A 27,190-nucleotide genomic window follows, 5' to 3' on the forward strand; every position below is an offset into this window, starting at 1 on the left:
GTAGGTGAAGTGATGGGTGTTATGGTATCCCACAAGACCACTGAAGCTGCCACCAGAGGCAAAGAACATAAGAACGTGTCAGTAGCCAGAGGTCATTTTCCCATCAGGTTTGCTTGCAGGGAATTAAACTAATCATTTACTTGACTGATCATGTCCAGTTCAGATTTGAAGGAATCTATGGTCTTAGCTAGACCATTCCATACTCTAATTACATGCTCTGAGAAGAAAATCTTTCTCATATCCAAACTAAAGTTCCCCCCACTAATTTCCGACTGTGGCCACGTGTTCTTGAATTAGAACTTGTTTTGTAGCAACACTTTGGATGAACAGCATCTAGACCTGTTAGAACCTTATATATCTGGATCCTGTCACCCCTTTACTCTCCTTTTCTGGAGGCTAAATGAATTCAGCTCAGCCAACCTCTGTTCGTAAGACACCCCCCTAAGGCCAGGAATCATTCTTGTAGCCCTAAGGCCGCTTCTAAAGCAGCAAAGAATATTGTTTGTTCGGTCAAGGTGGCGGAGGAAGTGTCCTCTCTGTACACATTTTAACAGTTTTTAAATTTTCCTGGGGGTCAAGCTACGCCATTAGTAAACATCCAGCTTCTAATGAAGTTCAGTATCAGTCCGTAAGTATGGCTTTTCGGCTGCACCTACAGAGTCGCTGATGTCGACCCCCGCCCCATGTCAGCCGTGGCCTCCAGAGAAAGGCATTGCCTGTCGGGGCAAGACGGGGTGGAGCAGCCCCTTCCTGGAGGCTGAAAACCAGGGGGCGTGAAACCCTGAAGGGCTGTGAGGTGACTGGGAATAGCAGAGCCACAGAGAGCCACCACATGTCGTATTCCAGCTATCAGTCAGAAGTTGATTAAATCTTGCTAATTATTAGTTTCCTAATTAAATCATATTTAGGATTGATTAGCTGAAACCCCAGGAGTCAATAAAGTAAATAAGTTATATTTGGTTCCCGGTGCTGGGCAGAGAATGACTGTTTGCATAAAACATAATGAGACCGTGAAGCAGGGGAAGAAAATTGGTGCTTGCTGCCATTTCTGAGCTTCTTTTGAGTGCATCCTTTAAAAATGCATGAGTGCTGCAGAGAGCTGAGTAACCTGCAGCACAAAGGCCGCAGGTGCAGCGGTGCAGCATGAAGGACTCGGGCTTTAGAAATATTCACCGTTAAAAAAAAAATCCTTAAATAAAGCTCCATCATTTTTTTCCAAGTGTCAAGTTTTATTGTCACGTGTTCCAAGGAACACGGTGAAATTCTTGTGCCCCAGTTGCAGGGGAGGGGAGGGGGACATGGTGGGACATTAGGGCAAACGAGGGCGACTAAGGGTAAAGGTAAAACAGCCATGCAATAAAAAAAAAATACAGTGAAAAATAACACACAGAGCAATATAGGTATTTTATTCACCCCAAAGGGGCTTGATAAGGGTATGTGGCAATCCGTTATTCCATCATTTATACGTCACATGAAATGGAACGGAAGAAAAAGAAAGAAAGAAACAGAAACAAAGAAAGAAAGAAGACAATGGAGGAAAGGAACCTAAAATTCCCAAGTAGAGAAGAAAACCTCTTGGGTCCAAGGTCAGCTGCCTGCCCAAACCCACCTGAGCAAGCTAACCATAGCAAAAAGAAAGAATGGGCTCGTAAACTGAGGTCAAGATTAAAGTCCAACAATGGGGGGGATATCTGCAGGTCTGTAAGCCAGCATGTCATAGGTCACACCCATGATGTCACAGTTTGTAAGCCAATGATGTCACGCTCACATGGGACTCAACCAGCTCTCCAGCTCAGACGGTGCCCACACATGTGGGGAGGAAGACGGAGAATAAGGGCGTCGGAACATATCGATGGCCAAGCATGATAGGCCAAAAGACCATGTGTGTCAAGGTGCAATACGAATGGTAATTATATCACTTGCAAAATGCTCTTATGTACGTTGAATAAAATAAGTGAATTGAAATTATTTTAATTCAAAATTAACTGAGTATCAAAGGACATGCATGAAATATTTAGATTTCCATAGCTGTGGACAGGAACTTTTGTTAACAGCTCTGAGAAGTTAAACAAGTTAATGTAAATTGTATTCCTGGTTTTGCATGGAGAGCAAATGTAACATGTGTTTGCAATAGGAGACTTTGCCTTAAAGAGCATTCAGAAGGTATTCAGAACAATTACGGTGAAACTGTGTGTGTAAAACACACCGCTTAATCTCTGAATGCCTCAAACAGAATGCAGAGACTTTATCTCATGTAAGAGTTCAATCTGTCCTACCATCTCACAGAGGAAACATCTGCAGAGGAAAGTACAGGAGACCAGGGAAGGTGCTGGAAGATGAAAGGAACACAAGCACATCCCAGAAGTAAGATCTCCAAGGTCCATTTCTTAAGTATGCTTTTTATATCTAAGTTTATTATCTTCAAAGAGCCATGTTAATGGGACACACGCCACCAGTGAGATAAAAGCACACAAAATCAGAATTCACCTCTTATCTGTGAGTTTCCCTGGATTAGAGGCGCTTGTTGGCGACCTTTTCAGATGGAACTGCCATTAGTTTTCAACTAATTAAAAGGGAGGAAGCTTGATATTTCCTAATTGTAGCCGCATGCAGCAGAGCTAACTGGGCATACTGGTAGGCTGAGTTTCTCACTTGGACTTCCTAACGTGCCTTAGTCAGAGAGAATCTCTGTGTCGTCTCACATTCGCAACGCTCCAGCTGCTTTCATTAGCCCCCGATGGAAACGACAGAAGCTTTGTTCATGGGAAACGGGATCACGGGCTGCCACAGGAAGCTGGGTCTGGCATCGTCACTGTCGTCAGGGCCACGTGACGCCACTGCATGGCGCACTGGATGCCGGAGTCCAGTGAGGCCCACGCAGTGTGCTGTACAGGGTGCTCTCTGCACAGCTGCTTTTGCCATTAAACTGTTACCAAATGTTAGGAAAAAACATAAGCCAGCCTAGAGAAAAGTGTCACTTCATCAGATTCATCCAAGCATCCCCAGATTGCATGTTTACCTACCAGGGACTCCAACCATTTACAGCGTGGACTTAAAAGAATATTGCAAATTTATTGATTTTATAGCAAAAAAATCATCACATTATTCATTAGTTTTATATATATAAATATATACATATCGCATTAGAAATAACCAGAAGTTTTAAGCAAAACATTCATTTTAAGTAGTAATAAATTAAACCCGAAATTATAGTTCAGAAAGAGCTGTTTTGGGTTAAAAAGTTCATTGACAAGCTATGTTATTGGGGGCTTTTTAATTGGTAACACCTCTGCAATAACATCCTGCATAATGTTTAGTATCGCTTTGGGAGTCAATGACTACAACTGCAATTTATACTAAAATGGCAAGAGCAGAACTGTATGAGTCACTCAAAACACCTAATAAAAAGAAAATGTCTGTATGGATGATATGTGCAGATTTTTGAAATATTGCTATTCAATGGACTTTGTTATAAATCCAATAATTTTGATATATTTTTTCAGAATTAAGCTAGTATACCAAGCCTTTCTGTGAGCGCTGTGTATAGATGGACTTCCGCCAATAGGAATTAAGGAAGGAGCCTTTCTCATTTCTGCCTGTAATTTGAAACCTTTGATCAGGCTTCCTTGGAAGTTAGGTCAACAGCTGTCCCATCTTTTGTTTTTTGGATTCTTTTATGTTTTTGGGTTCTTCCTGTGTCACTCTGAGAATGCTTAAATGCACCGTCGTGGGTGTGTGTGCAAAGAACGTTGAAGATGCAGCTTGGAAATTCTCTGATGGGCAACATGGAAGGAATTTCCATACAGGCCGAGCCTTTGAGCTGGAACAGCGGCTGAACCGCTTTCAGTTCAGCACAGAGGTGTTCTGCGCTTTCATAAAGGCCCTTTGAGTGCAGTGTCTTTGAAGGTACTGAGGCATGCTGGGATGGGATGTAGGGGCAGCGATCAGAGGCATCAGGGGTCACCGTCTGTCCCCCTTTGTCCTGCTACCACTCCGGCCCACATTCTGTGAGCTGGCACTTCTTGACCTTACTTCCTTTGTGCTGCTCCAGAACCCGAACCAGAACCCCTGACAGAGGCTGGCATTGTGGGCTGCCCTGGTTCATAATGAAGCCCCCTCTTAATGGAGCCGGCGCCGGCAAAACAGGGTGCTCCCCAGATCCAGTCTCCAGGCCCTGCGGCCACAGCCGGGCGCAGGCCCAGTATTCCCAGTCCCTGCCAGTCTTCTGGACCTGCCCAGAACAGGCCAAATGGGCTAAGAAGGTACCCAGTGTTCAAAAAGCTGAATCGGCAGAAAAATACTTCAGGATGGAGGTTAGATCAGCTGCCTGGAAAATGTCTTTCACCCATGAAAACATTCAGACAAGTTTAAATGTCCTGTGATGACCTCAGCCATGAAAACGCATCATTTGCCCCAGAACAGTGACAACATATCAGAAAGTTACAACAGATTTACCCATCATGTCAGAAATCAAAAGTCAAAGTTTTATTCGTCACATACACAGCTAACACCTTGATTTTGATTTTATGCCTATTTCATCATCATTCAATGCATTAGGACTACACACTCCAGGTTTGTCAGAGATGGACTGCAGCCTAGATGGACCACAACTCTACATTTGCCCATTGCTAATGCAACACTGCCCTCAAGAGGCTCTAAGGAGAAGTGCAGCACTGATCCATTCCCCCAAGTTGTTACATTGCATGACATTCCTGGATTCCCATTCCCAAAGACAAACAAGAAAAATAAAACAACTGGAATCATCCTGATCCTGTAATTATAAAAACAGCAAATCTGTTTTTACATAGGAATTTCAATTGTCAGGCTGTTTGTAAGGAGTAGCTGTGTAGTAACTTTACTGAAGGTGCAGATCTGTGTACATACATAGAGGACTGAGGTCAGACTTGCTTATGGGAAGCTTGAATTGGGTTTAAAATGGCCCTATTATGCCCAATCTTCAAAAACCCTCATGTACAGCTTTAATCTCCACCCCCAATCAGCCCAGTGTGCTCTGATTGGTCAGCTTGTCCTACACATTCCATTCCCGTCTTGCAGACAGATGCTTTCAGGTAGGCGGCCAATAAGGATTGTGTTACGAGATGATCTCGCCATGTCACGGAAGTAAGGCTGGAATACCAATGAGGCATTTCAGGCAGATTAGAGAAAAGTGGTGAGTGTTACTCCCTTTCTTGTGTACTTTGTAGACCGTTTACATGCACATAAAGCTATCAAACACACTAAAAAAGGGAGAAATCAGAAAACCATAACAGGGCCCCTTTAACATAAGGAAATTCTGCCATCTAGTGCACAAATATTGTGCCATAAGACCTGTGGAAATTCAAAGTCGTCCAACGAGGTAGTTTCTCCTGTTCAAAACCAGTCTCTCCCGTTGCATAGCTACTGCTGCAAGGAAAATAATTCTTGACTTTTTCACAATATAATATAAAGGACTTTTACCCTATTGGATTTTCGCAGATAATACACTCACTGGTCACTACTTTGGGTACAACTGTTCAACTGCTCATTGAAGCAAATACCTAATCAGCCAATCGTTTGTCTATGGCACAATGTATAAAATCATGCAGATGGAGGTAAGCAGCTTCAGTTAATGTTCACTTCAAACACCAGAATGAGCATGAAAGGTGGTTTAAGTGACTTTGAACAAGCCAGATGGGTTGGTATGAGTGATTCAGAAACTGCTGATCTCCTGGGATTTTCAGAAACAACCATCACTAAGGTTTACAGAGAATGGGCTGAAAAAAGAAAAACATCCAGTAAGAGGTGGTTCTCTGGGAGAAAATGCCTTGATGTTGGCAGAGGTCAGAGAAGAATGACCAGACTGGTTCAAGCTGATAAAAAGGCAACAGTAACTCAAATAACCACTCGATACAACCAAGGTATGCAGAAGAGCATCTCTGAAAGTACAATACTTCCCACCTTGAAGCAGATGGACTACAGCAGCAGGAGACCACACCTGGTGCCGCTCCTGTCAGCTAAGGACAGAAAACTGAGGCTACAGTGGGCACAGGCTCAACAGAATCAGACAATTGAAGGCTGGAACAACGTTGCCTGGTCAAATGAGTCTTGATGTACAGGTGGTTGGGTCAGAATTTGACGTAAACAACATGAAAGCATGGATCCATCCTGCATTGTATCGACAGTTCAGGCTGCTGCTGGTGTAATGGTGTGGGGGGTATTTTCTTGTTACACTTTGAACCCCGATTAAGCATTATTAAATTGCCACAGCCTACTTGAGTATTGTTGCTGACTACGTCAATCCCTTAATGACCACAGTGTACCCAGCTTCTAATGGCTACTTCCAGCAGGATAACACTCCACGTCACAAAGCTCGTATCATCTCAGACTGGTCTCCTCAACATGGCAATGAGTTCACTGTACTCAAATGGACTTCACAGTCACCAGATCTCAATCCAATAGAGCACCTATGAGATGTGGTGGAACAGGACATCCGCATCATGAAGGTGGGGCCAACAAATCTGCAGCAAGCGTGTGATGCTCTCATGTCAACATGGGCCGAAGTGTCCGAGGAATGTTTCAAGCACCTTGTTTAAAATTAAGGGGAACCTTAATGAAAAGTGTAAAGGGGAGCCAACCTGGTGCATGTGGCCAATTCGTGTATATATGTCTTTATATCTGCAGCCTGTCTGTGCGACTATCAGAACACAATACTTCTCGTAAACAGACAGGTTGCAGTAAGAGAACACGCGAACTCATGCCCCCTGGCGGCAAAGAGACGCTATACGTAGTAATTCACAGCTCCCGGCTAAATATTCAGGTTTGCTCGGCTCTGTCCTGACTGTTATTTCTCGAGTTTTAGGTGAAAAGATTAACATTTCCTGTACATCTCGGGGATGGTGAAACAATTAGACTGGGTCAAGGGCATACATATTCAACGCGTGTCTAGGTGTCGGGGGGTCAGAAGCAGTGCTGGCTCCCCCCTTTCAGCAGGGAATAGGCGTAAATGTGAGCCCTTTCTCATTTTACTAATCCGGCCTGGGGGCTGAGTTCGCACATGGATCGAATAAAGCGGGGCGCGCGCAGTGAGGAGCCTCGGCTCGCGGTCCAGGTCCCATGTCGCGCTCGTTGTTTTTCTTGAACCCCGTACTTTTCAGCTACAGCAGTTTCTATCCCAATAAAAGCAAACGACTTATTTACAATGTATCCACTAAACGGGACAGTCTACTCATTAAAAACAGAACGCTGCAACATGATCGCCCTTTCGGTCTACAGTTTAGGAATTGTTACTCCATTTAACTTTATTTTAAAAGGATATATATATATATATATATATATATATATATATATATATATATATATATGTGTGTGTACAGTGTGTATGTGTATATATATATATATATATATATATTTTTTTTTTTTTCATTTCTTAGTATTACATTTATTCGCAAGTAAGTGGTGTATTTAACTTGTAACGAACTAGCAGGATATTTTAAGTAATTAAAATAAGCATATCGTGTGTCTTTATGGTGGGAATACGGAAGAAGATCCAATTTATGAGGATTGCTTACTCTTTTTTGGAAAAAGGCCGCGTGACTTTGATCGTAACGATGTCAGACAGCTGACGGGTGACCGAGCCCGGACATCTCGGCTTGGTGAATTTATTTGGTGGACCAAAGTTTATGATCGATGTCTACTGTGGTCCCATAATAATCCATAATCGACCGCAACCAGCTAAATAGCGGCCTTAGCAATACATCGACTGCACGCAGAAGACCGTTCGTTTAGTTGCATTCGTTTTATTTTATGTATGGGCCTATTTTAGCGGACGCCGTTATCCAAACAGCCGCAGCTCACAACAGAAAACACTTGATATTTTATCGACACTTTTGTGGTCAAGTACTTTCCTCGGGTCTCTAGAGATATCTTTGCTTTCTGAGAGCTGAACCTGCAAGCAAGTATTCTTACTAACGGTACCATGACCGGTTCACTGAGTCCACGGGGAGCCTTACTGCAGAGAAACCTGGACATCATTCTTCCGCAGCACCATCTCCCCTTGGGAAGGACATGTCCCATCACCTGAGATGAGCGCTACACAAATGCAATTAAGCAAGAACACGTGTCACTGAGCCGATGCTGTCGCTTTAAATCTCACTCTTGAGTGTGTGATTAATATAATAATATCTATCTCTTACCCCGCTGACTAGCAGGAGCCCCAATTCAGCCGAGCATATGAAGCCCATTTACGCAACTGCCCGTTCAAATGACAAGTTAAACTGGACACCTTTAAAGTTTCCTGACCTTCCCTAACAGCTACGCGCACCACTTATAATAGGACCCAATTACTTCTCATTTACTGTTCGAGAATGAAGTAATGTGCTGTTTTGAATGAATCGGTGTGTGACTCCCATCGTGAAAACGTAAATGTCATTTTAAAATGCGCGTTTGACTCAAGGAAATGTGTTTTTCATTTTGTCTGAACGGACACACAGTGGTGAAGTTGGTCCAGGATCCGAACGTTTCTGCACAAACTCCGATGAGAGGGATGGAACAGTCCCAGTGAACTTAGTCAATCTGGATAAATGAGTTGATGAATATAAGGAGAAATCCTAGCATAGTCAATCAGATCATTTTGGTGACAGCCAGATTCGGAAAGTGCACGAAGACAACTTTGGACAAAACGAAGAAATTGACGTATTTAACCAGAAGGTGGCGCTGTCGCCATTTAACCAGAATAACAAACGAAATGCGTTGATCGAAGCCCTCGCCAAAAGCGCCGCGCAAAGCACCTGAGAGGCCGCGATTATAACCAAGTGCCCTGTGAGGGAAAACAAGGCGATTGTTAAGGTCCAAGAAAACAAAAACTGATGGACGACTTGTTTTTTTCTGTTATTTTATGACTCATTACCTGCTGTTGGGAAACTTTAATGGATACATTATGAAAGCAAATTAAAAAATTCAAGGGCAAATTGGTATCTTTCTTGGTGAAATAAGCACCAGGGAACAACATTTAATAATAATAATTCTCTCTGGTTATTACCGTAAAGACCCGCTGAGGTTATTTCTTAATTTCCGACATCCTGAACAGCGAACACTTCAACTTGCTGCGAGCTGTCATCGGCGATCTCCGCTGCCAAACCCCCAGGACCCGCCGACGCCAGCAGCTTCACATGACCAGCAAAGGAATCTGTGTCCGCCACAGCGTTATGGATCATCGCCATCGATATCAGCTGCGTCTCGTGCTAATTAAAGTGGGGAAGATGGCTATTAATTAGCAAATGGGGTATTTAGGCTGAGAGAGCCCATTTTCGGCGGTAATAAGAGATGGGGTTCGGGTCACACCAGAGGACAAAGATGGAGAAGCTGGAAATCCAGTCGTGTTTAGTAAGGAACTTGGATGAGAACTGAGCACACGTATGTCCTTGACTAGATTTCAATTCATTTAAACGTACAGCTGAATTAAGTTAAATAAAAATCAATAACTTCTTCAAGGAGATTCTGAATGTTCAGTTAATCCACAGTGGCCATTTTTCATGGAACCCACCCCCCACAATGATCTTTGCATGAGTCACCCCTCCCCAACTCGGATGACATTCTGATGAATCCGATTGGACCGGAGCAGTGCCCCGACAAACATGACGGATTGCGAGGAGGCGACCGCCCCAGCAAATGGGGCTCGGCGGGGTGATTCGGGGGCGCCCTCCTGCGGCCCCAGAGCCGTAAATCACAACCAGATATGGGAGGTGCATAGCGGCATGCCGCCCCCTGGTGGGTGTTGTGAATAACGATCCATAAAGAAAGAGAATGTCCCACACAGTCCTAGTATGCGTGATAATGACCGGGGTAAATAATGAAGACCCTGCACCTCACATTACTGCCAGTGCTACGGTGCGGCAGGACAGTGGCTGTATTCGGTTTAACTTCAGGAGTAATTGATACGGCCCAGAAGCAGCGATCAGCATTTCTGATCCGTTTACTCGGAGGTGAAGTTTTATAGCCTGTGACCAAGCGCCTGGGTTGGACTGAGGAGTCATACTCTGTAAGGCACGCTAACCGCTACATTGTTAAAAGTGCCTGAGGAAGGTGTGCCCGCAGAGACCATAAATCACACGCAGCGGTCATCGATAGCCTGTGTGATAGGTCGAGGACCCCTGGAGCGCAGCGGTTCGACCGGCACCTTTCCGAATGTCAGCAGGCACAGGCAGGAAATCACCAGTTTTATCGCAGCACCTGGAATGAATGGGATTTAACTCTGGTTATGGGCCTAAATAAAAACAAAATGAAATTATAACACGAATCTGACTCAGGACAGGACTGGAGGATGTGGTTTTATTTGAGTATGAGTTTAAGAAAATGGTGAGAATGGAGAGGAATTTAAACATAGATATATTTAACTTTAACCCAGATGAAACACTCAGGGTGACCCGAACGGGGGGGGGGGGGGCACTGGCAGGCTAGTCACCCACTCTGCTGCACTCCACAGCGTCCACAGCCCTCACCTTCAAACAGCAAAGGATGCACTTTGCTCCTTCCTTTTGCATCAAACTGACAGACGTTTATAGCTTTAGTAGGAAGAAGGGAGTGTTCTATAGAAATGTGTGCTTTGTTATAGCATCCCCTAAATCCACCTCGATAACGATCAGGGGGAAAACGATTGGGTTTCATTGATGGTTCACTGGCGAGTTTGGGGGGGGGGGGGTGTTTAAGTGAAGCTTTGATACTCATTTGGCCAGACTACCCCAGGCCATCCTCAGCCCTAAACCCACCCAGGGGGCCCAAAGTGAGTCAGCAGGAAACCCAAACGGGGCACCACACACCCCAACTCCGCTCCCCACGGTGTGAAAATGCCCTTTATTGGGGGGGGTTGACTGGAACCATTAAATAAAGAAGGACCACATGACACTGATACACTGACGGTGGATGAGATACAGTAGCAGAGAAGTCTGGGGGTCTCATGGGGGCCAAGTTCCAACCATAAGTCATGAGGTGCTTGATTTTTAGCGGAAATGGGGGATTAGGGTGTGATGTAGTGACTTCTGTCTGCGGGGGAGGACAGAGAGACACACCTGGATGTGACATCCCAGAGGGACATGCTGCATCTGAGCCGGCTGGACTTATGGCAGATTAAGTGACTGGGAAAATGAAACAAAGTCTTTAGCAGCTGTGAAAATTCTCCCTTTGTTACAGGTAAACCATGACAGGCTCACATCGCCTGGGGCTCTGAGCTTCTCTGTCAAAACCATAGTGATGGCATCTGGTGAGACGACTCAGACTTTACTATTCACATTTGGTATGAATATAGATGTTTCAATCCCAAAATGTGGATTTTGGGAACAGACTCTGGGCCGTCGACGGTGGACTTAAATTTCAGCCCATTTCAGATACCATTTATTCTGACAGCTCTGACTGGATGCATGTTATCGCTGGAAGTCGTTAGCTGAGCGGCGCGTCTGGCCGGCCGTGAGATAAGCATCACCGCGGCCTGTTTTTACCGCGACTCGCATTGGAACCCCGGCGTTTCGGGTTACACAACACGTCCCCCTCTTAGTGGCCTGGCCTGCTTCGTGGTGTGATGGATGCAGACGCTGTCCTGCCCGACTCGCTTAATCTGCCGCCGGTCCTTTGAAGAACCACCTCTGGGGAGCCGTCGCACACCGCGGCAGTCCCGGGGGGGGGGGGGCGCTCCCCTGGGCAGCTAGATTCCACGAGTCATATTTGACAGGGGAGCGGCGTACGCTAATGTGGGCTGTCAGGTACAAACCGGGGTCCGGGGCGATGGCAATCAAGAAAAGAGAGAGATCCTGTCCGGAATACGGAGGGAGTTCAGTGGAAAGGCTCCAGCCTGCTTTTAAAAGCATTAGTCCAAAGCAAATTAAAAAGCGCAGCGCAATTAAAAAGAAATCACTCTGTAAATGTTAGCATGTGGAAGCGTATTTTATATATAACAAAGAGCGCCCGGGGGGGGGGGCAGGCCATTCGGCTGCCGGGTATTACCACCCGGGTCACATGTGTTTTGAATAACACTCCATTATAATCAAAGTCAGAGAAAGGGCACCACGGGAGTGGCTGGTCCGCGTGGCATCCGTGCATCCGCTCCATGGGGTCCCAGAAGAAGGGCCCCTTTAGGAGGTGGTGTCACCGTTGGGGGGCGAGGAGGTGGGGAGGGGGGAATAATGGGCCATTTCGAGGCACTCACACAGGATGTTCACAAAGAAGGTTAGCGACGTTTAGTGGCCTTCCAGAAGGTTCTAACCCTCCAGCCCCACGGGCACGGAAGAAATTAGGTACCCATGGGCATCTATGTGTGTGTTGTCCTTCTGTTTTACATTTGAATTTAAAAAGCCCTGTGAATGTAACATATGTAGTTTAATCAAACGCAGGTAAGAGGCGAGCCGTGTTTTGTCCACCGTAACCAGCCAGCAGGTCTGTCTGAGTGTTAGCCAGGAGATGAAGGGTCTCCCTCATAGCGCTGGATGAACGTTGGCTTCACATTGACCTGAGACCTGAGCCTCTTGTTAGCTGTTACACATTTTACTTAATGCGATAATGTTGTTACGCATTTGTGTTAAATATGTTGCCGTGGCAGTTGTATGACTAAGGTTCCTTTTTCCTTTCTGTGGACGTTGCTGGTGGTGAATTTTTCCCAGAAATCCCTGCTGTCACACTCAGTTACGTGATCTCACTTTGCAGGATCAGTGTTTGATAAAATATGGATTCCTGTTGGTTCCTGTTGGGAAACAGGGCTGCTGTCCCAAACGGCTCAGCGGGTCGTGCTTGCGGCTGCACGGGAGCTGTCTGCCAAAGACGCCCCCCCCCCCGGTCGGGATTTGTACGTCTCACTGTCGCCCAATGCGGATGAGGGTGGGAGCAGGTCCCGACTACATGGTGGTCAGAGTGTGGTCACACCGGCAGACACTTAGCGGGATGCCTATTTAGGAAAAACGTCCCATATCTTTTAGCTAAAAATAATGTTTATCCAGAGGTTCCTGGTTACCTCCTGGTTACTTGAAGTTCGGCGCGCGCCGGTTAACTCGACGGGCATCGGCCACGTTGGATGGAGATAGGAGCCACGAGTTTCCATGTGGAGCATTAGTGTCTGACCAGGACCACTTTCCCCTATATTAAAATGGATATTTCCTCGCTGTCAGAGGGTGAAGTCTCGGTTTGCCAGCATCTTCTTGCCCCCCCCCCCCCCGCACCAGTATCATGTGGTAATGGGTTTCCCTCAAGACCATGGCCAGCGTTCCCCTGGCAAGCGGCGCGCTTTTCACTTAACGGCACGCACCAATTTAGTGAGACCCGACCCGGCTCTGCCGCAGCGAGACCCCTGCACTACAGCTGAGAAAATATATCATTACACACTTAGCACGTAATACTTGCCACATTACGTTATGAATCCTGGGTGTAAAACAAGATGGACGAAATGGAGCGGTCTGCAGTGGGTGCCCCATCCTACTGGACGAGTAGCTGGAAAAGCAATCGGGGGGGGAGGAAAAAATAGGTTAATATCGACGGAAAAACGAGCGCCCCCCTCCTTCATTTAGCATTTTGGAGGGAACACAGAAAGATGCAGGACTCGGAGCTGGGATCTTGGGAGGTGGACGTCGAAGCAGCCCGCATGTCAGGCGTGACACGGTGTGAGTTAAAGTTAATGTCTCAGAATCGCCCAAGTGGTTTACATGCTTTGAGATCCGTGTCAGACCAGAAGGAAACTTCCAGAGTTTTTTGCGGTCGACCCAGTCGGTTGTACCGCGACATTCCTTTAGGCCTCATTTCTAGAAAGCATGTGGTAACGTGTAATGTAGCCAGGGCCATGCTGGGAACAGACACTGATAGTCTTATTCCCAGGAGGGTATCTACTGTTGTACCTTTGGGAAGGATACTTACAACATATACCTTCAGTAAATTATGGTGATTGTACATTTTTTGGTGGAACAGCGTTTACTTTGGATTGCAATGTCTCGCATGTCAGGATAGTTTAGTGGACGTTTTTATCCAGAGTGACGCAGGTGACCACGCTTCCTGTATTCGTACCGTGGTATTCGTACCATGGAGAGTGGACGGGAACTTGAGAACATGCCCGCGTTTGGCCTCTGTCCTCACGGCTGGACGCCCAGCTGCCGCTAAGCATCAGAGTCACCGACTCATTCTTCTGCAGCAGCTTCTAAGGGGAGGGGTGAGGTCACTTCATGCGATGATGCAGTGAGGAGTTCGAGACGTGCCGTGACGGGTGTCAGAACCACAAAGTGTTCCCTTCCCCCGGTCACCATTGGGTGATGGTGACAGTGCAAGACAGGAGGTATGTTGCTGGGGGTCAGGCTGGGAATTAGGTCCACCTGAAGGAGCACACTGCTTCCTGTGGAAGCCAAGTCACAGGGCACAGCAACCTAGTCCAAGCAGAGCCCATCCAAACACCCATTCCTGCTTATTCAGTCGATACCCAGAGTTCACAATTACTCACAGAAAAGCAGGTCATTTGTCACTAGGACACTGATCATGAAAAAGTAAAAAAGAACCAGCAGTATTACCTATAAACGTAGAGTCTGTCCCTTTATCCATCTATCTTTCAACCACTTATCCTGATCAGGGACATGGGCTGGGTGGGGCAGCCCATCGCAGGGAGTTTAGGACACGCAGTCAAACACACAGGAGGAAGCCAGAATCCTCAGAGGAAAGCCATACAGAACAGAGGCGATGCAGACCGCAGAGTCACCGTACTGCCCCATGTGGCAGGTAGCCAGAGGCGATGCAGACCACAGAGTCACCGTACTGCCCCATGTGGCAGGTAGCCAGAGGCGATGCAGACCGCAGAGTCACCGTACTGCCCCACGTGGCAGGTAGCCAGAGGCGATGCAGACCGCAGAGTCACCTTACTGCCCCACGTGGCAGGTAGCCAGAGGCGATGCAGACCGCAGAGTCACCGTACTGCCCCACGTGGCAGGTAGCCAGAGGCGATGCAGACCGCAGGGTCACCGTACTGCCCCATGTGGCAGGTAGCCAGAGGCGATGCAGACCGCAGAGTCACCGTACTGCCCCACGTGGCAGGTAGTCAGAGGCGATGCAGACCGCAGAGTCACCGTATTGCCCCACGTGGCAGGTAGCCAGAGGCGATGCAGACCGCAGAGTCACCGTACTGCCCCATGTGGCAGGTAGCCAGAGGCGATGCAGACCGCAGAGTCACCGTACTGCCCCATGTGGCAGGTAGTCAGAGGCGATGCAGACCGCAGAGTCACCGTACTGCCCCATGTGGCAGGTAGCCAGAGGCGATGCAGACCGCAGGGTCACCGTACTGCCCCATGTGGCAGGTAGCCAGAGGCGATGCAGACCGCAGGGTCACCGTACTGCCCCATGTGGCAGGTAGCCAGAGGCGATGCAGACCGCAGGGTCACCGTACTGCCCCATGTGGCAGGTAGCCAGAGGCGATGCAGACCGCAGGGTCACCTTACTGCCCCATGTGGCAGGTAGCCAGAGGCGATGCAGACCGCAGGGTCACCGTACTGCCCCATGTGGCAGGTAGTCAGAGGCGATGCAGACCGCAGGGTCACCGTACTGCCCCATGTGGCAGGTAGCCAGAGGCGATGCAGACCGCAGGGTCACCGTACTGCCCCATGTGGCAGGTAGCCAGAGGCGATGCAGACCGCAGGGTCACCGTACTGCCCCATGTGGCAGGTAGCCAGAGGCGATGCAGACCGCAGAGTCACCTTACTGCCCCATGTGGCAGGTAGCGCACGATTAAGAGGCAGATCTCGAAATTCTGCGCCCCCTAACAAAATGGCTCCTTCGGCAATTTTACTTATTCAAGAGTGCTGCCCGCCCCCCCCAGAATCTGCCAGGGTATTCTTGCCCCTCAGACACCCTTGAGACAATTAACTAATTTACATAATCTTAGACAAAAAATAATTAACAAATTAATGATGGAAAGGTAATTCCATTCAATTTCTGGGACTTATTCAGTACCGGTCTGTGGCAGTACTCGTAATACATCACACTAACGACGACCCAAAACAAGAGCAGCCAAACTAATGACCGGGGCCCAGTATCTGTGAGTGATATTCCCTAATCTCAGAAACTGCACAGGTGTGACCAATAAACCCACCCTAACCCGACGACAATTAAACAATCAGAGGTAACTGATGTATTTGTGATGCTATCGCAGGAGCGGCTAACTGGCTAATGAATCCTGGAACCCCCCATCCACAGAGGTCACACGCTACATTTGTTTTTAAAATCAAATTTTATCGAGTGTGTTTTTACACCTGTGGAATACTCTTGAAAGGCAGCACATAATGTAAAACATAAAGTATGGTTGTCAAGGTGATGTATTATTATGTATTTATTAAAATAGAGTCATAGGGGGAGGGAAGGTTGAGATTTAATCATGCAAAAGATTTAAGGCCCAGAAGGCAAATTCCCATTATGTGACGGAGAAAGAGCAGCTGAATCAAGTCAGACTGTACAAAAATATGTGTATGAAATAGGTGACGCTCGTGCCCTCTGCCAGCTGCGGGGGTCTGTGTATCCATGGAAACCGCAGACAGACATTTATGGCTGATGGAGGGAGGTGGGGCTCCACACCTCCTCTCCACCACATGAAGCCTTTCATTACCCACAATGCCGCTGGGTCATTGCTAATGCATAGCACTGGAGTGCAGTCCTTGTTATTATACCTGTATGACATTTTCTCACGTCATTCAGTCCGCTGAAATGGAGGGAGAGTGAGGAAACAATGTCAGAACCGGCACTTCCTGGGAAGAACTGCATTATGGGGGCCTCCCGTGGCAGGGGCGCGGTACATGTTTTGGGAGTGGTCCTCCTGGGGTCTTTGATGAAGGAAACCTCACTTGTAGAGCTGGTGCTCTCTCTCATTAGGCCCGGCCGCTCTGTAACTGAAGGCCCTGCTCTGGGTGAACTCCACCATGACCCAGCTTTTCTCTGCACAAACATTTTTACGGCCCCCGCAGTCGCTGGCCTGGGGCTGGAGCATGAAGGCGTTCTGGAAACTGCAGCCCCCCTGTCCACAAAAACCACCCCGAGCCCGGCTCAAGGCGCCTGAACGTACGCCCTTTCCTGTCAACAAAGCTGCAGCGGGCCAGCGCCTTCACTTCTGGTCAGGTCGTTAGGTTAAGTAACGAGGGCGGCAACGGCCACTGCTAAATCACAGGCGACATCCAGTCTGTATCACGCGCTCGTCTGAAGAAACTGGACTCGTCTTTCAACAGCATTGGCATGGAAGAAGGTGTGAAAGAAGCATGAAAAGATACAGTGAGTGAAGTAAAAAAACACCTACTTCCGCATCCAGCCCTGCCCACTGCCACACCAGCCCCGCCCACTTTCCCACCATCCAGCCCCGCCCACTTTCCCACCAGCCCCGCCCTCCCCCCACCAGCCCCGCCCACTGCCCCACCAGCCCCATCCTCTGCCCTATCTTTCCCCATTCAGGTTGCTTCAGCATTAAGCTAATCTCAATTGTCTGGTGTTACGGCAGACGTCAAAACTCACATGGCAACAATTTCGCACATGCCCGGCAGGTAGGACCCCACCCAACCCCCCACCCACCTCCACAACTGCCTGCTCAGCCCCCGACACCCTGAGAAAACCAAAAACCACATCTGTGTCCTCGTCCCCCGGAACAGTGAGCGCTAAGGAGCGACCAGACCCTAATAAAAGCAGCAGAAGGCGTTGGGCAGGTACTCGCTGAGGTCTCGCATCGACAAAATCCATTCAGTAATGAGCCTTTCCCACTGTAAAAAAAAGTAACATATATTTAAAAAGTGGCCATGTGATTGGGCCAATATGGCAGCACACCCTGATTATAAATGCATTTTATGGATACAGTCAAGCATCTGTGTTACTTAGCACTTTATTAAAAACAATCGAATCAATATGCCTTCCGGAATTTGCCAGAGGAGTGTTCATTTATTCTTTTTAAATCTGGGGTTTATGTTGTCATAAAGTCCCCTTAGATTATAACTAAACATACACACAAATTTTATTGCATCCTTGTATTAAAAGCCAGGTCCCCATTTAGTGTCCCTAGCGGAACGCCTGCCGTAAATTGTTTCGCTGCGACTGAAAAGGAAAGACCTTTGACTGTTAGCAGAGGACATCGTACCCTTACAGGGTTTTACAATGAAGGTTTAGCTTGTACCAATGAGACCTGCTTTGTTTCCAACAGATCCATATTAAAACATTTATTATTCTAATTACAACAGATTTAGTCACATTTGTTCCTGTGTTACCAAGGGTTTGGCTCGGTGCCAGTCGGTGTCATAACGTCTTATTCTATAATGTTTGCAAAAAGCATGGACAGTGGGGGGAGGGTTAATAATAACATGGTGTGCAGTTTGTGACGTATGGGGGCTCTTCACAGACCTTACAGGACATCGAATGCTCGTCGAGACGCCGAAGCAGCTTGTTTATTGTGAGGTTAATAAGGAGCTAAACGGAGGAGTTGTGGACGCTGTTCTCAGAAGATTCCCCATGCATGGCACCATGGTCAGCGCTTGCGTCTGTTAGTAAAAACAGCCAGTTGTTTAAAAACACGCCACTCTTAACGTGTGGCACTTTTTGTCCCTTTTGGTATTTGTAGGTTTGGAAAAGCCAATTTGGGTTTTAAGAGGCACCTGCAATTGTAGCGGAAATGGCGTTGACACGTCTTTGGCGATCAGTCTTCTGTTTAACTGTGAAATCTCAGCTACTGTGCGCATTGTTGAATTCATTATTTGAATAGTAGGTTCCCTTATCTGGACAGACGTCAGGGGTCAGTCAGCTATTAACTGGAACGCAGCATAACTGTGCAAATCTCAAGGGCCAGGCTGGTGCTGCTCGACTTCGGAGATGCCGTGAGCGTGTCCGTCAGGGCCGAGGGGCCGAACTCCAGGATCAGGCGGGCCGCCTTCCGTCTCAGACTCACCATTAACCCGTCACACGGGTTTGGCCCGCTTCCATGTCTCGGTCTCAGGCCCAATCCACATCCGGCTTTTCTGCCAAACCCACACGGAGATCTTGCATAAAGGGAGACCTACCAGTCCACACATGTGGTTTCTTTTATCTTGGACTAGAAAGTATCTAATTGTACCCGCAAGAGCCGACCCATTTGATAAGTAAAGGAGCCCCCCTCCCCCCCCCATGCCAGATCAGTTTTATTTATCCCTGATGTGTTTAAATGTTTAAACTGAAAATCTTGTTGGTGGTGGAAGGAGCCATATCTTGAACTGCCCTTTGTGCGTGTTTAACACCATCATCATTTGAATCTGTTGGTTCTGGTTCTGGACCTCGACATCTGCAGAACCCGCACGAGCCATGAAAGCCTGCAGGTCCACTGGGATTCATTCAGGTTCTGTTCTCGACTGACTGCAGTCTGCTGACACGGTGGCCCTCGGTGGCCCATGTTTAACTAAAAACAAACCGTATGTGATTTTCTAGCTCCTCTGTGTTTTTGTAGTTTGTTGGCTAAACACTGACCTCCAAAAAGACTCCAAAATTACCTGGAAAAAGACCGTTGAGACGCTCTAAAATAACAACACAGCGTCTGGTCTCAGGCACTGATGACTAACCAGGAATATAACTTAAACTTTATAAGAGGCCTTTAGCAACACAGCTACTAATTAGTGCATTGGTTAGGATTACAGGTTTATGGTACATGTCCCCTGCAAAGAGAAGTGGTAGTTTAGTGGTTATGTCGCGGAAACAGGTGGTATTGCTGTGTGTTACATCCTTGTTATGAGCGTCAAAGGCGACAGTCGCAGGACTGCTGAGGTGCCACTGGTATCAGACAAGGGGGCCGATGATGGCATGCTGGCATTCTGATCTTCCCGGGGGGGGAGGCGGTCTAGTCCTGACTCGGCTAACCCAAGAAAGCAACAGGACATCATGAGTTGAGGCTCCGGGCGACGATGGGGAAGTTGAGGGGGTGGGGGTCCGGGGTCGGGAAACAAGCGGCTTATTGTTTTGGATGGTGGCTGGGAAGGATGGGGGGTAAGTCAAGACCCTCCAAGAAGAGGGGAAGAGGTGAAATCCAAATCATAGCACAGCGAAATCCCCTTTCAGACTGGGGGGGGGGGAAGCATTCCATAAGCATGAGACCTTTCCCCACCTACTGTAAAAACCTCCATTCTCTGTCCTATAAGACCAGCATTAACTGTGCCACTTAAACTACCCCCCCTCCCCCCCAGATGACTCTTAACCTCTGTCCCTGGGTTCGAGTTCTCCCATGCCAGCTGTGCCCATAACACCAACCCCAGACAGATATTGCCCTTTTGGGCCATAGCGAGTTATGTATTAAACTATGTGGCCTTAATTTGATCTAATAGCGCCTGGTTTTAATTAATTTTCGCTCGAAACCGTGGTACATGACTACCAGGCTCATAAAATGCAATAAATGGGCAATGGTTGCCAAAAAACTGTATTTCCTTTTGTCAGTGACAGAGACTTTCAAATCAGGCAATTATGACTACATGTCCGGCATTTTTGTTAGGCAATAAAGGGAATATTTACTTCATTTTTAGCACCAATGTGTATTAAACATATGTTGTCACAGGTTCAGGAAAACACGTGTATGAATCACCGGGTCTGTTTTCATTTCCCCCCCCAAGAGGTTACTGGTTATGTGCCTCGTTTTGCTGTAATTACAGGACATTGGGTCTTTCAGGAGCTCCCCCGAGCCACCCACAATCCCCCCACACACGCTCACAAAACCACGACTTTAAACGCTCGTCAAAAGATGAATTCCACAGGAGCACAGAAGCGGTACTCCTGGTCATTCATAATGCGTACGGAGCGGCGGGGAGGAAGTAGTGGGAATCTACGTGATGAGCGTGGTACAGAGGCACACTTTGGGTCCTGGGGGGGGGACCTAAGTGGTTATATGTGGCATTTACATCCATACCCCACCTGTAAGAAGACACCATGGTGTAAATCAGCCTATGAGAGAACATCATCCCATGTGACCACGGCTCTGTCCTCCACATGAGCCGACATGCTGTTCCTCTTCAAAGGAAGTCAGATCAATGTTCTTGAGAAGTCGAAACATCTCCTCGCAGTGGATCCTGCCCTGCTGAATATTTCACCCACCTGCTAACATTCTGCTCAGTTCAGTGGAGATTTTATCGAGTTTGAAACCACGGCAGTCCTTCAGATAACTGCTCTGAAAGGACCATTACTCTCGCATTTCGGTTAACATCCATCTCTGGGTTTATCATCAGCTTTGTCTCTAGAACCGAAGGGGTCACAGGCAATTAGTTTTCTCAGCGACACGTTAATTTATGTACGCCATAAATGTACGAAACGTGACAGCTTTACTTAACGAGGCCAGTCTGCTGTGAAGGAAATGTACTCCGGATACAATTAACAATTATGAGGGAATTTCACCAGCTTGGGGGGAAAAAAAAGACAAACATTTATACTTCTGCTCAGCAGCCTTGATAGCTGACATATGGAAAACGTTCATGGAAAATTGGATTTTTTTTGGGCGGGGGGTCGCAACCTTAAAACAGTTGCATCAATGCTCGTCCAAGGTGAATTCTGCCAAGAAGTCATATTTTAGGTGCCCACTAATAACTCGACATTTGCTTTGCCTGCCTCTCCCATTATTAAAAATAGCAGATTGTTTCAATATCTTTCAATGTTTCAATATTCAGGCGCAATAAAACAAATTTAGTGATGCCACAACCTGGCTTTTTTGCTGTTGCCATGGAGATGGATCATTGTGTAGAAATTTGTTGGCGATTCTGTTCTTGGGACATGAATGAACTATAATGATGAGGTTTTATTTTGAAGGATAGTGTTGTCAAAGTGGAACTGTATTTTTCAGACACTGAAACTTTCCCAGTATAGTTTAGGAATGGTGTCAATATTGGTAACACTTTGCTTGACTGGGCACAAATACTTAGTAATAAAACAGTTACTGATAAAGTATAAATTATGAACAAATCATGAACAAATATAGTTGCTACTTGAGAAAAAAAATGTATCACGATTTATTAATGATGAACAAACATGAGTTCAGTATTTCACTTGTGTTATTCATTTCTTGTTTTTACTTGTATTCAGTAGTTCCTTCAGTAGTTCAAAAAGGTTTACAGAATTAGACATAGTAACAAATATAGTAACTGTTTGAGATAAGACATGCATAGGAATTCATTAATGATGAACTAACATGAGATCAGTATGTAACTAAGACTAAGTTTTTGCTTTATTAATACATAAGTAATAGTATAATGCTATATAATTTATGCCCCATCAAGTAAAGTGTTACCAAAATATTTAACTAATCACCTGCACAGGTGTTGTAAAGCATAAAGATTTGTGTCATGAACTCATTAATCTGAGGAAGGAATGAATGTGAATTTTTCAAATTGGTTTCTGCTCATTTAGGTGCTTTAACTGTGACATAATCACATCATAAAACAGGCAAACTGTGAGAAAGAGGGGGGGGGGGAGGTGTGTACCGCCCGAGCAGTGATATTGTCCATTTTAATGGCGTTGGTGGTCGATTTCCCTAAAGGAACCCCGCTCAAAAAATGCGATGTTTTTTTTTTTTAACAGTTTTTATTAGTGCAAATTGCACAGCTGTGTCCTAACCTCCCGCACACCAGCTGGCTGTTAGTAGTGTGACTCCTCGTGTAGGTGCACCTGGGAAGGAGCGCAGAAAACACGTGCCGTCCGTGATGTGTGCGTGTACGCATTGTGAGCGTCTTACGGGGGTGACCTGAGCACCCCTAACGTCTCTGATAAAGCACGGAGGCAGAGCCGCGCTCTGGGTTTCTGTCCTGCAGAGTTACTTACATGCATGTTCCATAGCCGTTCTAGGTGGACCACTACAGTGAGCTTGTGGTTAGGGGCCACAATATGCCTGTACCTGCCACGGAATTCCCATCATAAAGACATAGAAATGACGCAGGGACATAAACAGCACTCTAAAACTGGACTTAAACCAGAACACACAATAACGCTGACCCTGTAAATCCTGCATCTTAAATTTCCACGAGGAAAGACTCCAAAGATCTGCGGTGTGGACTAATGGAACACGCGTCATGCGTCGGCCAGCTCGCTACTGTACGTCGGTAATCTCCCTGGCAGCGCGGCGCTCACGTCTGCTACGGCCGATGGACACGTTGCATGCATCTGATGTAAATTGACCATAACCCTCGCTGACTTCGCCATCCCGGAGGAACCGGCATCTTAAATGGTGAAAACGAATGTAGCCGCTGCTGCGTTTCCCATAAAAGACCTTAATTAAGCGGTGAGTCGGTGCACCGCATGAGGGCATGCCCCCGCCCAGCTGCCCCCGCCCCGCTGCCCCCGCCCCGCCGATGGAAAAGTGCAGTGGGGCCGCCAGGCCGGGGGATGACATCGAAACGGAACAATGTGCAGCATTTGCCGACAGTTAAGTGCGTAAAGATGGGTTAGTTGAGCTCCGGGTCCAGGGTGGTTCAGGATGGTTTTATCGAAATGACCGTCTGCTTTACTCATATCGGGAAACATGATAGGACTCCCTAAAGGTAAAATCCTACATAGTATATGGCACACACACAAACACACACACAATACACACACTGTCGTCCAGTCTTCCTGTGGACCTGTGTCATTATTCATATAGTTTATATTACAGTTCTGGAAAAAATAACAGACCACTCTGTATAATTTTTTTGAAAAATCTGAAATCTTAAATCCTGGTTTAATCCTGGTTCTGCTGGCAGAGGCCACACTGAGCAGCAGGCTGCTTCCAGGCTCAAAGCTTCTAAGACAGCAGTGCACAAGAACAAGGGGAAGCAGGAGACACTGGGAACGACAGTCAGGTAGAGGCCAGAAACGACTTTCTAAAGTCAGAGATTATCTGACATTCTCATGAATCATAGGATGACACCAAGTGACCTTCTAAAGGAATGGGAAACATTAAGTGCAGGTGTGAAGTGCACTGCTAGGACAGTATGCTTCAGGCTGCTAGAAGCAGGACTGAGGTCCCATCTTCATTAATGAGAAACATGGAAGATATAGAAGATATTTTACACAGACATGCCCGTAAATTGAGAAATGAGTGAAACAAAAAATGTCGCTGTGTTTGATATCACTCTTAGTTTATAAAGTGTCGTGGTCTAATGCATTAGATTTCAACTGCTTGCAGTAGTAAAGTTGCTGTGATAATGTGTGTTGAAAGTGCACTGTGTTCGGGTTTTTACTGTGCATCACACAGATGTCAACATGTCAGTTTGTGTTTTTATAAAGCGCTAAATGATTACAGGAGCATTGGCTGCTTTCCGAAAGTAGCCGTTGTAGTGCTGCTAAATGTTTTTACTTTTATTAACACAACATTTAAATTTTAAAATGTAGAATTTGAGAATTCTAGGCATGTAAATCAGTTTTCAGTGGTTTACCAGCCCTTGGTTTGGTCCTGTCTCATCTGCTGAAGGTAACATAAAGATATTATTATGCTGTTATTGTGTGTGTCAAACTTTTTTATTTTTAATTTTTAACAGGCCACAAGTGGAGACAGAGGCCTGGTATTATTACTGCACACAATCTCGCTTTCAAGGTCATCTAAAGCCTCACAGCTGTGAAAAGCAAACCAGGCGTGTGACCAGAGGTCACAAATTCGTAAGACCAGTCGAGATACTGGGAGTGACAGGGAAACTGGGCATAGCTGATCTGGTCCCGTTTTGTCTGACCCCAAAGTTTCGATTGCCATATAGCAATTGCCTTGTAATATGTAATATGACCTGTTTCTGTAGGATTTCGAAGGCTGAACGTTTTAAACACATACAGAAATCTCAAACTTGACTGGAATCACATGAAATGTATTTTAATAAAGCACAAACTACAAATACTGAGTCTGGCGACTAACATGAAATAATGTTTTCTTCTCTTATCATGAATAATAATTTTAAAGTAAGTAAAAATACATTTTTTCCCGAAACATTTAAATTAGTGAATGAAGTAAATGGAGGTACATTTTATGATATATTAGACACAAACAATTTGAAATTTTAAAGATATTTGTATTGTTATAAGGATTCAGGAATATTTCAGCACAGAAGTGAGACGTATGATCAACACAAAAGTACAAAATTAAAAATCAATAAATAAATCAAATATATCATATAAATGTAATAGCTATGTGGCTATGTTTTTTTCTTTTTCTTTTTTTTTAGTCTGTAGCTGAGTATTACCACTGTTTCTCCTAACGGCAACACATTTTGAACCATGAAGAATTCAATACTGAAAAAACAGTGATAAGCTGAAGTATTATGGATCCCAGCACATTTAACATACAGGTGAGTTCGCCATGCTAGTTCAACAACTAAATTTCTTTACTCACAATATACAGTTAGAGCATAAAGCATTTTGGACGTAAACATTTTGTGCTGAGAATAAAATACTTCGCAACTAAGCATGTTCTGTATACAATACTTTCAAAATGTACAACGAAGGCCAATCACAAAACGGTCCATCTCCTTCAAAAAGACTGTTTTCTCATTCATCATAAATTAGGGCAGTCCGTCTTTTATTTTGACATAATTTACATCCTTTGGCCTTATCGTTCCTGCGAAGTTTATGCTCCTCCTCCTCTCCATTGTTTCCAATTCAGTTCAGATCTCGCTCCCCGTTCGTCTTGCTCAGGCCTGGGTCCTTCCTCCGCTCTTTCCTTCCTTTAATTCCTGGACGTGATGAGATTATGAGAAAAAGAAAAGGACCAAGCATCGTTCAGCTGTGGTTTCCTGGGGGACACTTGCCACCGGTGCGCAGGGAGCAGCGGGGCTGGGAGAGGTGGTGGTGGGGGGGGGAGGGGGAGGGCAGGGCGTGTATGGAGTAGCGGTTAGCAGCTTTTGTGCACTTTTCTCTGGGGGGTGTCAGTCCTCACTGGCCTGCCCGGATGGTGGCCAGGTGGTCGCTGTGCTGGTTCTGCGCTCGAACCCGGAGCCTCTGCTTCTCTGACTTTTTCTTTGGTTCTCTGGACTGCTGTTTTCCCGACCCTGAAGCACAGGAGACAGGAGGAGACAAACGTTAAGGAACCGAACACCAAGTTGAGCTATAAAGTTTTTGCCATCGGCTGAAATGTTTCTGCCACATTCTACCCAACTGCTTCCCGCTACTGCCCCAGGCTGCCCGACCCATGCCAACTCCCTCAGTCCCATTATTGACCGTAGGCTCCTCCGGTACCCAGGAGATGACTAAACCAGAATCCTGCCGACCCAGCCTCTGAGGAGCATGAGCGTGCTGGACTTCCAGCAAGAGCAACACTCCGGCCCCAACTCAAACAAACACGTTTTTCTCCACCTCCAATTTCACAGCTCACAGCTACTCAGGGAACGTGGTTTGAGGAAACACGGGAAATTGAACAGCTCTTTCCAAATCTCCCTCCAGCGCCGGGTTAATGCCGCCTCCGTGCCACAAACCCAGCAGTGGCGCGGACCGTAAGCTTTTCCATTCCAAGTCTGGGATGGACAAGGACGTGGGACATGGTGGAACCGGGGTACTTGGCTACCCGTGTTTCCTGACGTAAGGTGAGGAAGGGTGGGGGAGAGGGGCGGAGACGTTTCACAGTCCATCAGCTTAGGCACTTTGAGAAAGGCAAGAATCTAATGGGGGGGGGCATACGGTCCACTTTGGAGGTCATGGGGCTGTCAAAACGAAACAAATATGTGGCCCAGTTACGGTTTGTGGGGGGAACGAAAAATGTTGTAGAAAACGAGCTCCTAAGTGCAGGTTTGAAGCCCAGCCCCAGCATTCTATTATTACACTTGTTTGCCCCGTTTCACAGAGGAAAATGAGGCCAAACTGTGCAATATGTGCCACCATTACCCTTAATGCACTTCTCACGTGGCCTGGCTCTGCGCCGACCCTTTTATGAAACCCCAATAAGCACAAATACGCAGCTCCATACCACACCATAAATGCTTTGAAGGGTCTTGAGGGCCATTTTGAGTTGAAAATGGGGACAATCCTCGTACGTGTCAAACAGCCAAAAAGCGGAACAGAGTATTTTATTTATTTTTTTATTTATTTTGTGTGCGCGCACACACACACACACACACACACACAGAAAATAAATAAATAAACTGCAGTTGTTTTGTTTCACATCCAAGATCATTCCTAGTAATCCGGTCGAACTAGCTGTTCCAAAATGTGTCACGCATTCATTTTGTTGGGCACAGGGGTTGGGGGTGGCATGTGTGGTTCCAAACTTTTGCAGGAACATTTTCCACTCCCCAACACC

General features: G+C 46.5%; 1 protein-coding gene and 1 long non-coding RNA gene across 2 annotated transcripts in view; one reads left to right on the plus strand and one right to left on the minus strand.

The window, feature by feature from the left end:
* Positions 1–1,669: 1,669 nt before the first annotated feature.
* On the plus strand, positions 1,670–25,247 carry LOC111845741 (uncharacterized). Its single transcript, XR_002838707.2, has 3 exons — positions 1,670–1,906; positions 2,287–2,364; positions 25,125–25,247. It is a non-coding gene; the product is annotated as an uncharacterized lncRNA (long non-coding RNA).
* rspo2 (R-spondin 2) overlaps positions 24,760–27,190 on the minus strand; it is a 50,746-nt gene continuing 48,315 nt past the window's right edge. The window contains exon 5 of the mRNA XM_023815137.2: positions 24,760–25,946. Within this exon, the coding sequence (XP_023670905.1) occupies positions 25,831–25,946 (116 nt within the window). The 3' untranslated portion in view covers positions 24,760–25,830. The remainder of the gene's footprint in view (positions 25,947–27,190) is intronic.

This window comes from Paramormyrops kingsleyae, chromosome 9 (assembly GCF_048594095.1).
Source record: "Paramormyrops kingsleyae isolate MSU_618 chromosome 9, PKINGS_0.4, whole genome shotgun sequence".
Classification (NCBI taxonomy): domain Eukaryota; kingdom Metazoa; phylum Chordata; class Actinopteri; order Osteoglossiformes; family Mormyridae; genus Paramormyrops; species Paramormyrops kingsleyae.